We start from the raw sequence: 21204 nt of genomic DNA on the forward strand, positions 1-21204 counted from the left end.
CAGCCTGAAACTTGGTTTTCTTGTCTATAAAATGAAAGGAGTAAATTACATCTGTTGGTCAGGCTCAGTGATTCATGCCTGTAACCCCAGCACTTTGGGAGGCCGAGGCAGGTGGATTACTTGAGCCTAGGAATTAAAGAACAGCCCGGGCAACATGGTGAAACCCCATCTCTACAAAAAACAAAAATTAGCCAAGCGTAGTGGCTCGTGCCTGTAGTTCTAGCTCCTGGGGAGGCTGAGGTGGGAGAATCGCTTGAGCCTGGGAGGCGGAGGTTGCAGTGAGCCAAGATCGTACCACTGCACTTCAGCCTGGGTGACAGAATGTGAGACCCTGTCTCAATAAAATAAATAAATAAAAATAAAAAAATTACACTGGCGAGACCTCTTTTAGCTGTGATTCTATTTCAATAAGCGTAACTGTGACGTTGATGTTCCAATAGCTAGCCAGTCCTTAGTCCTTAAACTGTAAAGTCATTTTTTTCCTGATCAGCATCAGGGATTTGAAAAACCAGAGAAGTGAAAATGTGCTTTTGTGCATTTGAACAGGAAGGTCTGGGTGTTCCCACACATAGCCACTCAGAGCCACAGAGCTCTCTCTGCGGCCACCACCTGCTTGAGTCATTGCCAGCAAGAGTTTCTTATCACTTTCCTGCCTTTGGGTCCAGACTGGGTGAGAGCCGCCAGGACAGAGGCTCCCTGTCCTGGTTCTGCGCTTAGTCCTGAGCCATGTGACCTTTGGCAAGCTACTGAACTTCTCCAACCTTGCTTCCTCATCTGCAAAATGAGAGCTGTTAGGAGAATAAAATGTGGAAGCCCCTAGGCACAGGGTGAGCACTCTGTACACAGTAGCTGTTATTCTTGACTGCCATGACTGCGTGGCTGTAGCATCCATGGAGCTACATACACAGCTGGAAGAAAGCAAGCCCAGGACGGTGCTGGTAATGTCAGGGTTGCCACAGCCCTAGGTCCCAAAGCTGCCCTCTCTCCTTCTGGACTTCTTACAAAGGCAGCCTCATTGTTGACTTGAAGGAGTGAATGAACATGCTGACTCCCATGTCGCTTTCTGGAAACTCCGCATCACATAGCCCTGAAGATGGGACAATTTAAGGATACAGGCAACATGATCAATGAATCATGTACATATTATAGCTGGGACCATAGGTGCACACCACCATGCCCAACTAATTTGCTTAATGTTTTGTTTGTTTGTTTTTTGTGGAGACAGAGTCCCACCATGTTGTCCAGGCTGGTCTTTAATTCCTAGCTTCAGGCAATCCTCCTGCCCTAGTCTCCTAAGGTGTTGGGATTATAGGCGTGTGCCACCATGCCCAGCCAAGAAAATGGATTTATATAGAAAAACCTGCCCACAAACCATAAAGATTAAAATATACCATGCTTGAGTAGTTCAGAATCAAGTCTATGTCTTTAAAATGCTCTTAGAAAAGGTGAAGCATGGCCAGGCACGGTTGCTCACACCTGTAATCCCAGCACTTTGGGAGGCCAAGGCAGGTGGATCATCTGAGGTCAGGAGTTCCAGACCAGCCTGGTCAACATGGCAAAACCCTGTTTCTACTAAAAATACAAAAATTAGATGGGCATGGTGGCGCACACCTGTAATCCCAGCTACTCGGGAGGCTGAGGCAGGAGAATCACTTGCACCCAGGGGGCAGAGATTGCAGTGAGCCAAGATCATGCCACTGCACTCCAGCCTGACACATCTGAGCTTCTGAGAACCACGGTATATTACCATAGGACAGTCATTGCATTATGGCCAGCCAACTGGCAACAGCTCTGCCTGCCTCACACGTCAAAGCGGGCTAATTATTTTTGGTGTAGACTAGAACAATCAAGTTGGTTTCACAAATCATATTTTTTAAAGTTGTACTGTTAGGCACATGGGAAACAGCATGTTTTGGACATAAACATATATGAAGAAAACTGAGAAGTGTGGTTGAACAAGGAATGAGGCATCTGGCACTGAAACAGCCGCCATTCATGCACAGTATGTTGCTGATGTCCATGCTCTCAGTTTCAGGCATGCCTCATGGTCACACATGTTTAAATACTAGAAGGAGTTCATTTCCTTAATGTTCCCATCTCACATGACTTAGCGTTATGAAGTACCTAGTTAGATAGGACAGAGAAGGTATGCAGTCCCCTAAACCTGGAGCAGTAATTTCTATACCCAGTAGTCCAGATTCTGAAACTTTTAGGATTCAAAGACAGACACACACAGTGAGAACTCTGGATCCCGCATGCACAGGTGTGGGGAGCGCTGTGGATCCCGCACGCACGGGTGTGTGAGATGTGCAATGTTCCCCCCTGCAAAGCTTCCCCTACTGCTGGTTCTGTTGAGGGAGAGGTCGTAGGCAGTATCTGCTGTAAGGCTGAAAGCACTGCTGTCAAATGGTGCTATTTTGGTAGCAGAAGCTTGGTTTCAGAGATGCATTTCATGAACAAGAATAAGAGTTCCCGTGCATGTCTGGGAGCGTGGCTCAAGCCCCAGCCTCTCACAAGCTGTTCCTCACTTCTTGAACAGGGTAAGCGCTCACTCAGTCCCAGCGCCAGACGTCCCCAGTGTCTACACGCCATTCTTCCAGAAGCCCAGTTTTATTCGACATTGATGGCCATATGCTTCCCCCGAGCCTGGAAGCTCCCCAACCCTAGGGGTGGAATCCTCATGAGCAACCCAGTGCCTTTCAGCCCAGTCTTTGGGCTGGGAGGTGGAGGTTGCAGTGAGCCGACATCACACCATTGCACTCCAGCCTGGGTGACAGAGTGAGACTCAGTCTCAAAAAAACAACAAAAAAACCAACCAAAAAAAAAGTACCCTCCAAAAAGGGTGTTGTCTTTCCGATTTCTGATGCCTGGGACTGTGGCAGCAATATTAGGTCAGGGGAACCAGCAGGTAGAGGGAAAAGAATGAGGAGGCAGGGTCTGGTCGTGATGACTCTGTTGTCACTAAATTAGCAAGCCTGGAATTTCTTACCACTGGACTTCTTGTTTTGCAAGGTAGTGTATTTCCTTATTGCTTAAACCACTGGGTTTGGGAAGGGGGACTTCTGTTGCTGGTGATCCCAAGAAATTGGATAGAGCCCCTTTCCTCTGAAATAATATAACCTCTTTTACAGACTACAGTACACACATGCACGCGCACATTCATTCTGTCTTCCCCAATTTTCAAATGAAACTAACTCTTGGGTGAGAACTAACTTGGCCTCTCTCATCCTCCAGACCCAAGCTCCTTGGAGCAGTGTGTGTGCTCTGTATTCCCTAAGTACCAACCCCCTGCCCCAGCACTGTCAATCACTTCAAGGCCCAGTTCAAAATCCACTTACCACATGAAGTCTCCTATTTAACCCCCAGCTGCATCTTTCTAGAATTCTAACATGTAGCGAGCATCATCTCCAACTTTGTACATCTTGCCTGCTGATCCTTGTGCCCCCACTGTGTGTCCATCCACCCCAGCCACACCGTTGATGTACAGCAACTGACTGGGCAGATGAGTGAGTGCAAGGCCCTACTGTCCCGCATCTGAAACCTGGAGTTTTCCTTTCCTTTTTCTTCCTTGTCTTCTTTCCTCATCTTCTCTGTAGAAGAGAAGACAAAAATTGAGATAAAAGAAATTCAGGCCGGGTGCAGTGGCTCACATCTGTAATCCCAGCACTTTGGGAGGCCAAGGCAGGTGGATCACTTGAGGCCAGGAGTTTGAGCCCAGCCTGGCCAACGTGGTGAAATCTCATCTCTACTAAAAATAGAAAAATTAGCTGGATGTAGTGGCGCATGCCTGTAATCTCAGCTACTTGGGAGGCTGAGGCAGGAGAATTGTTTGAATCCGGGAGGTGGAGGTTGTGGTGAGTTGAGATCACGCCACTGCACTCCAGCCTGGGCGACAAAGCAAGACTCTGTCTTAAAAAAAAAAAAAGAAAGAAAGAAAGAAAGAAAGAAAATTCAGAGCTCCGACTCTGAAGGGAGAATACATATTTTTAAAGAAAGCCAACAATGACATGCCCTACTTGCTGGGAGCGACAGATAAGGGAAAGAATTCCAGTGGTACAGGAGAAGCAGCAGCTGGATGCTCCACAAACCACCTCCCAATTTTCTATCTCCCACCACACTGACCAGATCTACTCTTGAAACTGGGGGGTGGGGTGGGGACATCCTTAAAGCAGAAGTCACAGTAGGAAACACAGCAGAGTCCAGCACGCAGCAGACAATCAAGAAATGTCAGGGAATGAGAGAGAACAGAGCATCCTGTGGTGAGGGCTTTGGGCTTGTTTCCTGAAGCTTTTTATTATTAAAACAAGATGAAACGTAGAAACGTAGATCACACTGCGGCTTTGGCTTTGACTGTAATGAACCTCAGCTGATCTAATGTGGACTTTGAGGCTTTTTGAAATGAAAAAATCTTGGGATGCTTTTGTTTTTAAAATTTCTGTGGTTGTTCGCTAAATGGCAAAATAGGGGGCCACCAGCCAGACAGCTCCAGACCACCTACAGATAGTCTCAGGCCATCACAAAGGCCGAAACGCGAACAGCCATTCTTTTCTTCTGAGTGCACAGCCTGCGGCCATCCCCACCATGGGATGGTAGAAAGGGTGCATGCAAGGATCAGCACCCAGTGTAGAAACTGACTTGTACCCGGAAGGTATGCAATGTGATCCTAACAGGCTCACTCCAGATAGAAAAAATATGTCATCACTTTCATTAGTTAATATTAAACCGACACTAAGAACTTCTGCAAGATCTTTTATGTTACACAATACAGTTAAAAACTGTAGTAAATGTTCAGATATTTAAATGAGCACCAAACACTACAAAGTGCAACCAACATGGTTCTATTAAAAACTCTGACTATTGCATTCAAGGACAGCAATACAATCTCTTTTTTTTTTTTTTTTTTTTTTTTTAACAAAGCAACTAATATAAAAATCTGCAAATGCCGTATATTCATATCTAGGCTATTCTTCTCATATAGGCATGCCATTAGATAGACTTTCTTTCTATTCTTTCCTGAGGTATTTTTTTTTGTGGTTTACTTTCATTGTACTGCTGGATGCATTATTTTTGATCATCCTTTCCTAAAATGATTTAAAGACCTGCAAATAATTTTATTGCATAGGACACTACTGATGACAGAGAATGGGAGCTGCAAGTATGTGGCATTGGAACAAGCCTTACAAATATTGCGTTTTAAGAATCTGTTACATACATTTTTTAGTTTGTCTCTTTTAAAAAATTTGAAGTTATAGCTATGACTTAACTATGTACAGTGAAGCATTTTAGGAATGTTAAGAGATTAAAGAAGATGAATGATACAAAGAAAAGAAGCCACCATTCTTGCCAGCTATATACTGTATTCCTTCAAAAGCAACTATACATGCTGTCTTCAGTTCATAGTTAAATATTTCTACTAATCTGTTTTGGGAGAACAAATGTCTTTCAAGGTTTCAAGTTCCTCTATAAGCTTCTTGTTCTGGACTTCCAGCACTGCAACTCGGCTCTCCAGACATTTTACATATTCTTTCTTTCGACGTCGACATTCTTTGGCAGCTTCCCTGAAAAAAGCAGAAGCAAAGGGCAAACAAAGCATTTTTTGCATGCTATTGACAAACAGGTCAAAGTAAGCTCGGTAAGTGTGATCACAGCTGCATTCCACATCCTGGAACAACATTCCCAATTCAATTTCAAACACTAATCCGAACTGGATTCTTAAGGGTCACACGTGTCCTTTCCACAAGTCCACATGGCAATAAGTAGGACTGCTGCATCTCCTGCCTTGATTAGAGTTCACAGTAAACAAGGTCCAAGTCAAAGACAGTTACTCTACTTTATGGCAATAAAGATCTTTGAGGGCCTTGAGTTCCTCAATGAGAGTCTTGTTTTGGTTTTCAAGCACAGCCACACGATTTTCAAGACATTTGACATATTCTTTCTTCTTCCTGCGACACTCCCGGGCAGCTTCCCTGGAACCAACACAAGGCAAATGACTACAGGAACAGCCTTCCAACACAATCCACAGTGGGTCAGTACACTTCTGCCCCCCGAACTCAACAGCCAATCGATCCTAGGTAAGGACTGTACAAAGCCACATAACAAACATAACCAAGCACATGCTTTTTGTAAGATAACCATCAGACAACAGGAATGACTTGAGAACACAGTTTGCCCAGCATTCATCACAAATGGTGTTTTCTTAGGGCACACATTCCACTGATAACAATGACCAGAACTGTTTTCAGTAAACTACAATAGGACCACATCCCCAAATGGAATTTCTACAAAAACATTTATAGATCCTTTCAATTCTCTTAATTTTTTTGTCTCTCAAAAGGCACATACTCCAACATAATAAGTCAATTTTATGCGATCAAAAATGATTATAAGAATTAATCTTCAAAAACCTTAAATATCAACACTGGAGATTTTTAGTCTTCAAAACTAAATCTCAGTAAAACAAGATCAACTGTGACTGCAAGACACAGTTTATTGGCTAGAAAACACAACATGGATAAATCGTAACAAAAAACAAAAGATGTGCATTTTTATAAACCAAAATGAAATGGACAGTGCTTCTGAAAATTAAAGACAGGGGCTACAAAATACAACACTCAATAACTCAGACAATTTAAACCCACAAATGTGAGACCACCACAATTAAAATTATAAAAAAGAAGCTACTGAGTAACTCCGGGCATATTTCAAGACTGTTTCCTCATCACATGCATTTAATATCCAATATGTTGAATTTTAAAGCACTAATAAGCCCCAAATGAAGGAACAGACCAGTAGCCAAAGCAACAACACCAACAGATGAGTTGAGTTAGTCATTTTCATACATAACCCCACCAAAACAATAAGTAGAGCCAACATTTTCTCTTTTTCTTTTTTTCAGGGTGGGAGGGACGGCAACCACTTCCCTTAACTCCTCTGTAGAAGATACCCTTTGATTGGCCTCATTTTGGAGGATTCAATTCCAGAATAACTGCCTTTGAGGTAGATCACCGTTCATGTCAAAAAAGCCTACACTGAAACATATATTATCATTCAAATAGGTTAACAAAAGCAGTGTTGAATGTCTAAACGCCAGTTTCTATAATGCCAATTAGCATCCTGAACCACATGTGATGTATACATGGTTTTTTTTTTTTTTAAGATAGCTGACTCTCACTGACTGGATATCTGTGTTTTCACTGTGGAAGCAAGAGTCAGCAAAGAACCTTCAATCCAAATGAACTGCAGGAAAAGATTGACCCCTGCTTCCTAGCCAGGAACAGTGGACTCACCCTGTGAACGAACAAAGTTCTCAGACTTCTCAGCTGGTTAACAAAAAAAATTTAAAATGTAAAACTGAACTGAATGTTATAGTGACTAATTTAATCTAAATGATGCAATTGGAAAAGTTAAGAATAAATCCAAACACACATTTGCCACTTTGGGAACATAATTCAACTCTTTTCCACAAAGGAACTGAAATTCATTTATGAATACCAAGGTTTTCATGAGTAAATTATATTAAATTCTAGACCTAGAAGGAAGATAGTCATTTTACAAAACAGGCTTACCATTAAATGAAAAATTTAAAGACCTAATAGTAGTGTTGTGGGTGTTTAATCTTTAACATTTTATTTACCAAGCTATTATAAATATTCATACTTCATATTTTACATTTGAGTGTGCATGTGTGTGTGTGCACACACAGACACACATATTACTAGAGTCAAAATATTCCAGGCACAAAGCTTTCCCCGATCATATCAGTAGATGGTACATTCCTAAGTACTCCTCAGCCATGGAAAACACCTGTTTCTTCTATTAATAGTGAGCTCAGTTTTCAGGCTTGCATGTGTCTGAGTATATCCTCAGCACGGAGAGGAAATGCAAGGCAAAGAAGAAACTCTGACAAGGCTGGAAAGAAATAAAAACTGTTGCTGGATTGGCAGAAATGTGATATAATGAAATATCGAATAGAGATACGAACCAAAGAATAAAAAGAGAATATGTAAGAGATCTATCTGTGAAAGACTAAAGCCTACACACTTTCCCAGGAAGTGAAATCTGCAGGTTATCATGGGGTATTTTCGGGGTGCCCGATGCTGGGATAGAGGACAGGCTCTAGAATAAAGACTGCCTGGTTGCGCTGGTTCTGCCCAGTTTGGGCCATGTGATCTTGACCAACTTTAACATCTCTGAACTTCTGGTCCTCATCCGTAAACTGGGCATAATAATCACCTACTCTCATGTAAGCATTAAAGACACAGTAGAACAAAGCACTTAAAACCTGCTAAACAGATAATGAGCAACCTAACAGCCAGGTATCATCTGCTTTTCTCTTGTCTTGCTCTGAAACTGAGATTTAGAAAGCGAAAATAAACCTTTCTCAGAATCCCATACAGCTAGGGACTAAAGACCTATTTCTGGCCAATGAAATGTAGGTGAAAGTTGCTGGGAGGGTCTTCCAGGAAACGTTTGCAGTTGAGCCAGACCTCAGCTAGCCCCAATATTTGGCTCTAGCCCTTCTTCCTTCTTCCTGTCTGAGGCAATGGCTAGAGGTTCAGCAGCCACGCTGTGATCATGAGAATGAATGATACATGCTGAAGATGACACAGCCGGGAGCGGGAGCCTGGACCCTTGATAACAAACACTGCTGAGCCTCTGTCCTGGCTGCACACAATGAGGACATTATTTGACACTTAGGACTAAGGTGACAAGACTACTGGGAAACTCTAAGACAATTCTGTTCCTTTTGAAAATCAGATTAATTTGCACCATTATCCATAATAAAAACTAAACCAAGAAATAATATACAAGTTAAATAAAATTTTATGTTTTAATTTTTAAAAAGTTTTAGAAAATAGCATTTTATAATATGTTGCTTAAAAAATAAAATTACAGAGTTATGGAGCAAGAAAAAGTGAGAGAAAATGACAGCTGACTGGAAGTACATAGACTATAATAGGAGGTATCCTAAGTGATTAGAGCCATGGATGATTTTAATTCTTTTTGTTATTTTGTATTTGCACTTGACTAGAATTTATCATATTAAATATGTATTTCAGTGTAATCGAGGAAAAAAGTTACAAAATAGACAAAAGGAAACTATAGGTAGAAAATGTCAAAAAGAAATGCTTCACTTACACTTCAATTTATTTTGCTCAGAGAAGCTAAAAAATTCGACTTATCATCTACTTCACAAAGCAAATACTAAATACAAAATAGCTCTTTGTTTCTCATGAAGTCCTTTGATCATTATTTTAAAAAATTACTGTATCTTTTGAACACTACCCTTACAACATAGGGATGTAATTCCTGATGATGAAATAGTTAACAGCCAGGAATTCTGACTAGAATACAAACTAATAACACACACAGAGCACAAACTTACATGAAATGCCACATAACATGTAACTTGGGAGAAACAGCTTATGAAAACTGTAATCTTTTTCTTTTTTTTTAAAGACTGCGTCTCACTCTGTCACCCAGGCTGCAGTCCAGTGGCCTGATCTTGGCTCACTGCAAGCTCCGCCTTCGAGGTTCAAGTGATTCTCCTGCCTCAGCCTCCCAAGTAGCTGGGATTACAGGCACACACTACCACACCCAGCTAATTTTTGTATTTTTAGTAGAGACGGGGTTTCACCATGTTGGCCAGGATGGTCTCGATCCTTTGACCGTGTGATCTGCCCGCCTCAGCCTCCCAAAGTGCTGGGATTACAGGCGTGAGCCACCACGCCTGGCTGAAAACTGGAATTTATTTTTATTGCTTATTAATATATTATTATTATTTATTAATATTTATTTTATTATTATTATTATTATTTTTTGAGATGGAGTCTCGCTCTGTCGCCCAGGCTGGAGTGCAGTGGCGCGATCTCGGCTCATTGCAAGCTCCACCTCCCAGGTTCACGCCATTCTCCTGCCTCAGCCTCCCGAATAGCTGGGACTACAGGCGCCCGCCACCACACCCAGCTAATTTTTTTGTATTTTTTAGTAGAGACGGGGTTTCACTGTGTTAGCCAGGATGGTCTCTATCTCCTGACCTTGTGATCCGCCTGCCTCAGCCTCCCAAACTGCTGGGATTACAGGCGTGAGCCACCGCACCCAGTGAAAATTGTAATTTTTAAAAAGTGTTCTAGAAGTTACCGATTCCCTGTGAAACATCTCACCTGTTTTTCATTAGCCTCAGCTCTCGTTTGCGTGTTGCTTCTTCTGCCAGCTGCTGGGGACTGTGCAAACTTCCGGGTGATGCAGCCATCACCACTCCCTGTGGCAAAGCAGCGGTAGGAGCTCGGATCTGGTAAGTTGGCATGTCACCAGTGGCAGCTGCAGTAAAACAAAATATTTCGAGCTTATATAAAGAATTCATAATTTGGCATTTTACATAAAACTGACCTGGAAACAGTATGCTTTTGACATCTCATAAGAGGTGATCTTGTAATGTTTAAGATAATTATTCTGAGCATTATAGCAATCTCAAGTATTAAAGATCTTCTTCAGCACTTAGAACAATGATATTCAGCACGCTCTAAATATTAAAGGAGAAAAGTGTCCTAATGCATTTTAGACAGGTTTTTATCAAATGCAAAAGCTCACAGGTGCTCATTTAGCTTAAAATCAGTGGTGTGCTAATAAATATTTAATAAACAGTCCTCAGGGGAAAACAATGAAAAAGCCCTGATGTGTAGTGTTCCGATAATTCTCATGGTGTAAATACTTCCACCATGGCCAATTTCAAGCTGCCAAGGTGACTTTGCTGATCATAGAGTTGGAAAGACATACACGTAGTAAGCACACAGCATACAGACAAAACAGATGCCAATACCCACAGAGCACAGAGAAAATACTTAGAAATTAGGAGTTTTGAGTACTAACGTTTTTAATGTGTAAATAAATTGTGTGTGTGCATACATATATTTAATTTTTAATAATCGTTGTTTTACAACCAGCTCACAAAGGTACTGACATTTTCTTTTTTTCTTTTTTTTTTTTTTTGAGACGGAGTCTCGCTCTGTTGCCCAGGCTGGAGTGCAGTGGCGCAATCTCAGCTCACTGCAAGCTCCACCTCCAGGGTTCACGCCATTCTCCTGCCTCAGCCTCCCGATTAGCTGGGACTACAGGTGCCCACCACCACGCCCGGCTAATTTTTTGTATTTTTAGTAGAGATGGGGTTTCACCGTGTTAGCCAGGATGAAATCGATCTCCTGACCTCGTGATCCTCCCACCTCGGCCTCCCAAAGTGTTGGGATTACAGGCATGAGCCACCGCACCCGGCTTTTTTTTTTTAGACAGAGTCTCACTCAGTGGCTCCAGGCTGGAGTGCAGTGGTGTAATCTTGGCTCACTGTAACCTCCACCTCCCCTGTACAAGTGATTCTTGTATCTCAGCCTCCCAAGTAGCTGGGATTACAGGTGTGCACCACCATGCCTGGCTAATTTTGTATTTTTAGTAGAGATCGTGTTTTGACATGTTGGCCAGGCTGGTCTTGAACTCATGACCTAAAGTGATCCACCCGCCTCAGCCTTGCAAAGTGTTGGGATTACAGGCGTGAGCCACCACGCCCGGCCTGAAAATTTAACAATAGGCTCTAACAAGCCAGCAGGAGCTGACTGTAGCACACCACTGCAAACATTTCCATGAAGAAGAATATCTCCATCCTGTGAATGTTTCAGTTTAGAGATTTTCCTATACTACATATCATGCCTGAAACAGTCACTGAATGTCTTTAAGTGCAATTCTCATTACTAGAAAATGATTGAAGCACTGGAAGGAATTGAGCTCACTGCAGTTTCAGTAAAAAAAAAAAAAAAAAAAAAAAAAAAAAAAGAACAACAACAAAAACCCAGCAAAGCTCTGCTTAAACCTAGTTTCTCTGGGGAAAGATAATTTTTGTCTTTCTTAGGTTTCCTAGGAAAAATAATACATTTGTAAATATTCATTTAAAAGTATTGTCTAAGCATAGTATAACCATAGAGTTAAAAGACAGGGTTTGGCCGGGCGCGGTGGCTCAAGCCTGTAATCCCAGCACTTTGGGAGGCCGAGACGAGCGGATCACGAGGTCAGGAGATCGAGACTATCCTGGCTAACACGGTGAAACCCCGTCTCTACTAAAAAATACAAAAAAAAAACTAGCCGGGCGAAGTGGCGGGTGCCTGTAGTCCCAGCTACTCGGGAGGCTGAGGCAGGAGAATGGCGTGAACCCGAGAGGAGGAGCTTGCAGTGAGCTGAGATCTGGCCACTGCACTCCAGCCTGGGTGACAGAGCAAGACTCCGTCTCAAAAAAAAAAAAAAAAAAAAAAAAGACAGGGTTTAATATTTACTTAGTATTCAGATAAAATACTAAAAGTAAGTTCTCAAAGTTTCCTAATTTATATTCAGAATTTGTCTACTTCAAGAAACATAGCTTCCTAGAAAAGACAGATGGATTCGAGTGATAAAACGTTTCTACCACCAACGCTTCAACATTGAAACGTATGGTCCAGAGTTAGTTTGTCACTCCGATGAGACATTACAAAATATATGCTCTCTCAAAGCTAAGTGCAAGAAAAAAGATTTCTTAAACAAGTTATCAAATTCTATTAACAATTGTCTGAACTAAATTACAATCAAAAGAGGAAAATACAGCATTTCTGTATTTCATAGAAATGTTTTATACCCATTGAATAAGCACTTTGGGAGGCCGAGATGGGTGGATCACGAGGTCAGGAGATCGAGACCATCCTGGCTAACCCGGTGAAACCCCATCTCTACTAAAAAATACAAAAAACTAGCCGGGCGAGGTGGCGGGCGCCTGTAGTCCCAGCTACTCGGGAGGCTGAGGCAGGAGAATGGCCGTAAACCCGGGAGGCGGAGCTTGCAGTGAGCTGAGATCCGGCCACTGCACCCCAGCCTGGGCGACAGAGCAAGACTCCGTCTCAAAAAAAAAAAAAGAAGTGAAATGTTACCCATGGGAGACAAATACTTTGTCAGCTAAATAGGATATTATCACTGAAACTTTGTTTAAAACAGTTAAACAAAGATTAACTGATTTATGTGCTTCTATTTGGGTATATGCCAGATTTTTGCCTTCTAAGGCTTGAGAATTAGGTGAAAGAATACAACAGTTAAAAACGTGGCTTTCAAGGAAGCTCACTTAAAGATTTTCATAGAATTAATAAAAATATCATTTATAAGGTTGTACTGCCTTTTCCTTCTACATGTAATTTTAAAACATTGGTGATAGGTAATAATAATTCTTTTTTTTGAGACGGAGTTTTGCTGACTCCAGGCTGGAGTTTTGCTGGCTCCAGGCTGGAGCGCAGTGGTGCGATCTTGGCTCACTGCAACCTCCTACTCCCTGGTTCAAGTGATTATCTTGCCTCAGCCTCCCGAGTAGGTGGGATTACAGGCACACGCCATCATGCCCAGCTAATTTTTGTATTTTTAGTAGAGACGGGGTTTCACCAGGTTGGCCAGGATGGTCTCCATCTCCTGACCTTGTGATCCGCCTGCCTCGGCCTTCCAAAGTGCTGGAATTACAGGTGTGAGCCACCACGCCCGGCCTAATTGTGACTAATGATCACCAGCATATGAATAAACTTGAGAAAAGTCCTAAATTTGTTTTTGTGACTATTCAAAATAATGCATACACAGACAACTCAATAAGTCATACAAAACTGTATAGCTCTGAGACAGTTAAGAAAGTCACGTTAAGCCAGTTATAAACTAACTTAACAGAATGTTTAAAATATCTTCATCGTATTGTCAGAGGAGATGGAGTGGAGCAGAGAATAACATAGTTCTCCTCTTTTCTCTCTTCACCCACACCCAGGGAAGAAGGTAATGGGGTAATAAAGGCTGAAACAATGGAACAGCTGGTGGCCACCTAGGCCTTCTAAAATTGGAACAATAGCCAGTGATGAATGAGAAGTTTACATGACACCAGGTTGACACGTGCAGGCAGCATGGATAGGGACCTCGGTCTAGGATCGTTCTTTCCAAACACTGCTCACACAGATGTGCAGTAAAAGTAATAGGTAGAGAGGGGCTCATTACACTCTAGTTCTGTAGACATTTGCTGTTTTCTTGTAATATGAAGTTAGAGCAGGATGGTTCCATGATATACAAAAGCTAGTTTAAAAAAAAAAAAAACGCCGGGCGCGGTGGCTCACGCCTGTAATCCCAGCACTTTGGGAGGCCGAGGCGGGCGGATCACAAGGTCAGGAGATCGAGACCATGGTGAAACCCCGTCTCTACTAAAAATAGAAAAAATTAGCCGGGCGCAGTGGCGGGCGCCTGTAGTCCCAGCTACTCGGGAGGCTGAGGCAGGAGAAAGGCGTGAACCCGGGAGGCGGAGCTTGCAGTGAGCCGAGATTGCGCCACAGCACTCCAGCCTGGGCGACAGAGAGAGACTCCGTCTCAAAAAAAAAAAAAAAAAAAAAAAAAAAAAAAAAAAAAAACACACACACACACAAAAAAAAAAAAACTTTTTTTTTTTTTGAGACGGAATCTTGCTCTGCTGCCCAGGGTAGAGTGCAGTGGCACAATCTCGGCTCACTGCAACCTCCGCCTCACAGGTTCAAGCAAAATCTCCTGCCTCAGCCTTCTGAGTAGCTGGGATTAGAGATGCCTGCCACCGCACCCAGCTAATTTTTGTATTTTTAGTAGAGATGAGATTTCACCATTTTGGCCAGGGTGGTCTCGAACTCCTGACCTCGTGACCTACCCACCTTGGCCTCCCAAAGTGCCGGGATCAGAGGCGTGAGCCACTGCGCTCGGCCACAAAAAACTTTTTTTTTTTTTTTTTTAAAAAAAAGGGTGGGTGGGAATAGTCACAGGTGAAAAATGCAGTTCAAAGGCAGACATGGTGGCTTACACCTATAATCCCAGCATTTTGGAAGGCCAAGGTGGGAGATTCACTTGAGTCCAGGAGTTCAAGACCAGCCTGGGCAACATGGAGAAACCCGATCTCTACAAGAAATACAAAAATTAACCAGGTGTGGTGACATGCGTCTGTGGTTCCAGGGCCTCAGGTGGGAAGATCATGTGAGCCCAGGAGGTTGAGGCTGCAGTAAGCCATGACTATGCTACTTCACTCCAGCCTGGGTGACAGAGTAAGACCCTGTCTCAGGAAAAAAAGAAAAAAAAGGAAAAAAGAAAAGAAAAAAGGAGTTCATTCATTGGCCTTGTATTTATCACAAATGATTCTCAACAACTCTTGCCTGTTTCCAGAAGCAACAACCACCCTCAAGGGACCAAATTTGGCACCATGAAAGATAATGGCAATTCCAAACTAAGAATTCTTAAAAACATTTTGAGCAATAGCTCAGAAAAAAATACCACTTTAAAATAACTTGGAAGGGGATGATATATTCAGATATATTAGTTCTGAGATGTTAGGTGACTGGGTTTTATTATAATTTTTCAGAGGTATCATATATTCCTTTTACTTCCCTCAATAAAATAAAAATGACAGTGCATTAGTTCAAGCCAGAAACAGGAATTCGTATAAATTAGTAGGAATTTGCATAAATTTCTATAATATCCCAACAGATCTATATAGTGGTATACTTCTAATGGTCAATGGACAAATTCCATATACTCAAATATGATCTTATTAGTAAAGTACATTTTAACAGATATGGGCAAAGACAGCTGTGCACAGTGGCTCATGCCTGTAATCCCAGCTCCTTCAGAGGCTGAGGCATGAGGATCACTTGAGCCCAGGAGTTCAAGTCCAGCCTGGGCAACATAGCAAGACCCTGTCTCTTAAAAAAATAAAGATACAAAGATAATCTCTTGTTTTGAAAAAATCTAAATGTCACAAGTTTTAATTTTAAAACAAGTTATAAAAAATATTTATCTTAGTTAGCTTCAAATTTCCAATAATATGAACTCAGTGGAAATTTAAAGCAGATAAGATACCAAGGATCACAGTTCAAAGACCATCCTGCGTTCTCTGATGACACACTGCTATTCCTGTACTCTTATAAAGGCCACTTCCTGTCCCATTTAACTACTGAAAGTGTCCAAATTATTTTTATTCTAGAATTTTCATATTCTGAAAATATATGGGTTATCAGTGGGGAACTAACAATCATGATTGAAGAAAGACTATAAGATATTTGTACACTAACTTTATTCTCAGGAAAGCAAAAACTTTAAGACAAATCAGGGATAGTATCTTTTTAACCCCAGAATCCCCTAGAATCTAGCACAGTACTTGGCATATAATGGGTGTTTCATGAGTTTATGTGTGCTGTATGAAGTAAAATTTGAACTTCCTGGGGTTTTGCACAAGGCTGCTGTCATTTGGAATGCTTAAAATAAGCAGTCTTTCTTATAAACTTGCATTATTATAGCTAAACCTTTAGCATGGAAAGCCCTACAAGATGCAATGTGTCTCTTCAAAGTGGCCTTTCTTGATAAAAGGCATTATTTCTTAAATCTTACTTAGATGCACTTTAGATAAGTCTAACATAGCATTTTAAAAACAAAGGCGTTCTCATTATGATGTGTTTCCATCTAGCTCCTGACATGAAAGCATTTTTAAAATTTTTTTTTAGGTTCAGTATCAAATATTTCATGGGAAAAGAAAATTCCTAGAACTCTCAGTTTTGGTCATTAACTTCATACCTCTCTTTGCAAGCTTTAAATACAGTACAGCAGAAAAAGCATGGGGTTTGGAGTCTGGGTTCTAGTCCAGCTCTGCCACTTACCAGCCATGTGACTTGGGGCAAGTTCAGTTTCCTCATCTGTAAAATGGGGATACAGTATCTCATTTAGTACTCACAATAAACCCTATAATGTATGTCAAAGTGTCTAGCACAGTGCCTGGCACATGGCAGGCACTCCACAAATGTTAGTTCCCTTCCTCTTCCCCTCCTTAGGTTCTGAAAGACAATGTTCCAAATTATGCTTACAATGTATATTAGTTAAAACGCATATAACATCCATAAACCCATTTCCCCCTGGAGTTTCCCTTCTAACAAACCCAAGGAATCAAAATTTATGGCTCTTATTCCTTATTTTGTTAAAGAATATGCCTATTAAAAACTTATAAAATTATATATCATTATATTCCTTTAGAGAATATATTATTAAAGATAATGTAAGATGTCCTTTTCAATGTATGCAATCATTTATAATAGAACCTCGAATGGCCAAAGATATACTCTCATCAGACTGGGAAGAAGAAAACTGAAAAAAAACCTCAAGTGAGAGTAGGAAACAAAGAAATAAATAAGAAACCCAGCCAAGTACCTATGCTGGTAAATTCCAAAGTGAAATGATTTCTCAACCCTCCAAATGATGGTGATTTTATTCAATTGCTTATTTATTAAGATATCTGTAGTACTGAGCACAAAGACTGAATAAAAAATATTTTTGTATAGAGAGTTCCTGCTTTCATACGCCATTTCACAGCATGGCACTAATCCTAAATACACCTTTAAGTAAGCAGCAGAGGTCAACTTAGATGTCACACTTCTAAGTCGGGGGCTTCTATCCCTAGCTCTGGTAAGCTGCTGACATCACCACCACTGCTGTGGTTCTCTTCCTCCCTACCACCACCTGCTCCTAATACCCAGATCCTACATTTCCGTGCCTGGTGTCCCACACTGCCAAAAACGTTCCCTTCTCCGTGAAAATTAAATCCTACATACAAATAGCTATTTAAGCACTGATCATTTTCAAATTTGCTACAATCACTGTAACACATAGACCGCATAGATAACTCACCAAAATCTTTTCAGCTTTGAGGTGTAATTGACAAAAATTGTATATACTCCAAGTGTACAATGTGATGCTTTCACATATGCATACATTATGAAATTATTATCACAGTCCAGCTAAGTAAGTTATACATAAGGGACCTTTTAAAGTTGTTTAGTATGTGAAAATCTATGAGTCAGTCTATAAAAAAGATGGGAAATTATGAACACTGAAATTTAATGTTCCATATAATAGCAAATATATGCTCTGTTGTCCTCTGAGAGTAATAATAATCTATAAAAAATTCAATTTTAGGCTGGCTGTGGTGGCTCATGCCTTTAATCCCAGCACTTTGGGAGGCTGAGGCAGGTGGATCCCTTGAGGTCAGAAGTTCAAGACCAGCCTGACCAAATGGTGAAACCTTGTTTCTACTAAAAATGCAAAATTAGCCAGGCGTGGTGGTGGGCGCTTGTAATCTCAGCCACTTGGGAGGCTGAGGCAGAAGAATCACTTGAACCTGGGAGGCGGAGGTTGCAGTGAGCCAAGATCACGCCACTGTACTCCAGCCTGGGCAACAAAAGTAAAACTCTGTCTTTAAAAAAAAAAAAAAAAAAAAAAGCCATTTTAATGACTTAAAATGATGCTAACCTAACCTCATTTTATATGTTTTATAAGCAGTGTGTAGCAGCATGTACTCACATGACACTGCATTCGTGTGTCAATGTCAGGTGAGTTTTGAGGAGTCACATTAATATGCTATGAACAGAACCCAAGGATTCTGAAGACTCAAACAGGTTCACTACTTGCTAGCTTTGTGAAATTGGAAGTCATTTACCCAGTCTGACCTGGGTGTAGCTGGGCATGTATCAGTGAGAATACCTGTAAACTGCCTTTTTTAGCATTTGAACATGGTTTCCTAGTGAGGCCTACTTGATCCCTTAACCTGTATGTCCAGATGTTTCTGTGTCACTCACAATCTGATTTGACAGCACTTGCTACAGTTTGTATTCATGTTTATTTGTAACATTAGGTGATTTATTTTAAAGTTTACATAAATGCAAAGTTAATTATTTTGTTAGAATATAAATGAATAAATATATTTGCCTAATATATTCATACAGGCAAATAAAACAGAGCAAAGTGAAATAAATATTCCAAATTACATTTCATTATACATTTTTCAAAAGTAGTAGGAAAATAACATGAGTAATTTCCAATTTCACCCTGCAGATTTGGTTTACTGAATCTTAAGGTAGATAAATGCCTTGTTATTTCCACTTCCAAAGCGATTATAACTTGTTCAGCTACCAACTTCAAGAAGCTGTCACAACCTAAATGAAATTATTCTTTTTTGTTGTTGTTGAGATGGAGTCTCGCTCTGTCACCCAGGCTGGAGTGCAATGGCACGATCTCAGCTCACTGCAACCTCCACCTTCCGGGTTCAAGCGATTCTTCCACCTCAGCCTCCCGAGTAGCTGAGATTACAGGCATGTGCCATCATGCCTGCCTAATTTTTGTATTTTTATGGAGATGGGGTTTCATCATGTTGGCCAGGCTGGTCTTGAACTCCTGACCTCAGGTGATCTGCCCGCCTCGGCCTCCCAAAGTGCTGGGATTACAGGTGTGAGCCACCACGCCCGGCCTCCAAATTATTCTTTTATGTAAATATTTCTAAGCAAAAATAATTGCTAATAGCCTCCTTTCGCAAAGATGATATATATCCTTATTCTCATGCATCAAATATTAACTAAGACACACATTTTCCAAATTTGTTGGAAAGTTTAACAATTCAGAAATCCAGCCAGAATGCAACGTGAGACTCAGAGTCTAAAAGATAGGAAATTATGCTAACAGAATCAGTTTATGAATAAAACAAAAGGCAATTTCTAATAAAAATGTAACTTATGCCCCACAAAGTCAATAATATAATCCCATAAACTATAGTCAGTTATTTATTTATTTTGAGATAGAGTCTTGCTGTGTTGCCCAGGCTGGAGTACAGTGGCACAATCTCGGCTCATTGCAATCTCTGCCTCCCGGGTTCAAGCCATTCTCTTGCCTCAGCTTCCTGAGTAGCTGGGATTACAGGTGCGTGCCACACCTGGCTAATTTTTGTATTTTTAGTAGAGACGGGGTTTCAACATGTTGGTCAGCCTGGTCTTGAACTCCTGAGCTTGTGATCCGCCCGCCTCAGCCTCCCAAAGTGCTGGGTTTACAGGCGTGAGCCACCGCGCCCAGTCATTTACTTTTTATATTTCATTTCATGATCCTGTAAGTAAATGCTAATATCTTTTCCAGGCCAGCCATTAGTGCTAGGAGCCTGATTTCGGTCTAGATTAGAGTTTTTCAAACTGTAAGCTGTAGACCATTAACGGGTCATAAAGTAAATGTCATGGGTCAAGAAAAGCATTTTAGAAAAAGGGCAGAAAAGGAATTATGGGTACATCATATTTTGTTAAGGATAAGAATTATGTCTGAAACATGTTTTATATAAATGTAGGGTACACATACACATAGGTCCACTTTGTCGTGATATAATGTAGGTCATGGTTGAAAAGTTTGCAAGCCACTAATCTAGCTCAATCTACTTGGTCTGCTGATCCACAGGGTTACCCCAGAACTGAGAGCCTAGAAGTCTGGTTCCTAAAGCTACTCTACTATACCTTTAAGAAAGTCCCTTAACCCTGTGCTCTTTTGGCTTTAAAAAATAAAGTAAAATGAGGCCAGGCGCGGTGGCTCATGCCTGTAATCCCAGCACTTTGGGAGGCCGAGGCGGGCAGATCACGAGGTCAGGAGATCGAGACCATCCTGGCGAACATGGTGAAACTCCGTCTCTACTAAAATACAAAAAAAAAAAAAAAAAAAAAATTAGCCAGGCGTTGTGGCGGGCACCTGTAGTCCCAGCTACTCAGGAGGCTGAGGCAGGAGAATGGTGTGAACCCAGGATGCGGAGCTTGCAGTGAGCCGACATCGTGCCACTGCACTCCAGCCTGGGCGACAGAGCCAGACTCTGTCTCATAAATAAACAAATAAAAATGAAATAAAACTTATTACTCATTTTTCAAGTAGCACTGATTCTGTAAGAATTGACCAGATTTTAAAAATATGATTTCCAAAGGCAAAATCAGGTCTTTTGAAAAAGTGTTCTGTTGTTTGACATCTTAAAGTTTCAGCATTTTGGTAAGTTTAAATTCGAAAGGGAAATTCAATCATGTGTAGCATTACTGGTAAAACTGTGAAAAAATCTTTCAAGGATGTTATGTTCATTCTGTAAAAACAAATGTCAAAAACGTTTATCTATTTATAAATAGTGGTTAGAAGTACACAGCGTTGCCGAGGCGGGCGGGTGGATCACGAGATCAGGAAATCGAGACCATCCTGGCTAACACGGTGAAACTCTGTCTCTACTAAAAATACAAAAAATCAGCCAGGCGCGGTGGCAGGCGCCTGTAGACCCAGCTACTCACGAGGCTAAAGCAGGAGAATGGCGTGAACCCGGGAGGCGGAGCTTGCAGTAAG

General features: G+C 41.3%; 1 protein-coding gene across 35 annotated transcripts in view; it reads right to left on the reverse strand.

Moving 5' to 3' along the window:
* Positions 1–4736: 4736 nt before the first annotated feature.
* CREM (cAMP responsive element modulator) overlaps positions 4737–21204 on the reverse strand; it is an 85663-nt gene continuing 69195 nt past the window's right edge. For 16 of the 35 annotated variants that reach the window (XM_073018852.1, XM_073018850.1, XM_073018847.1 and 13 more), the window contains 3 exons: positions 16692–16727; positions 10164–10320; positions 4737–5966 (listed from right to left, as the gene is read on the reverse strand). In XM_073018852.1, the coding sequence (XP_072874953.1) occupies positions 5822–5966; positions 10164–10320; positions 16692–16727 (338 nt within the window). In that variant the 3' untranslated portion in view covers positions 4737–5821. The remainder of the gene's footprint in view (positions 5967–10163; positions 10321–16691; positions 16728–21204) is intronic. The other 19 variants (XM_037986520.2, XM_073018849.1, XM_073018851.1 and 16 more) reach the window with 3 other exon arrangements.

The sequence above is a fragment of the Chlorocebus sabaeus genome, chromosome 9 (genome assembly GCF_047675955.1).
Source record: "Chlorocebus sabaeus isolate Y175 chromosome 9, mChlSab1.0.hap1, whole genome shotgun sequence".
NCBI classification, from domain to species: Eukaryota; Metazoa; Chordata; class Mammalia; order Primates; family Cercopithecidae; genus Chlorocebus; species Chlorocebus sabaeus.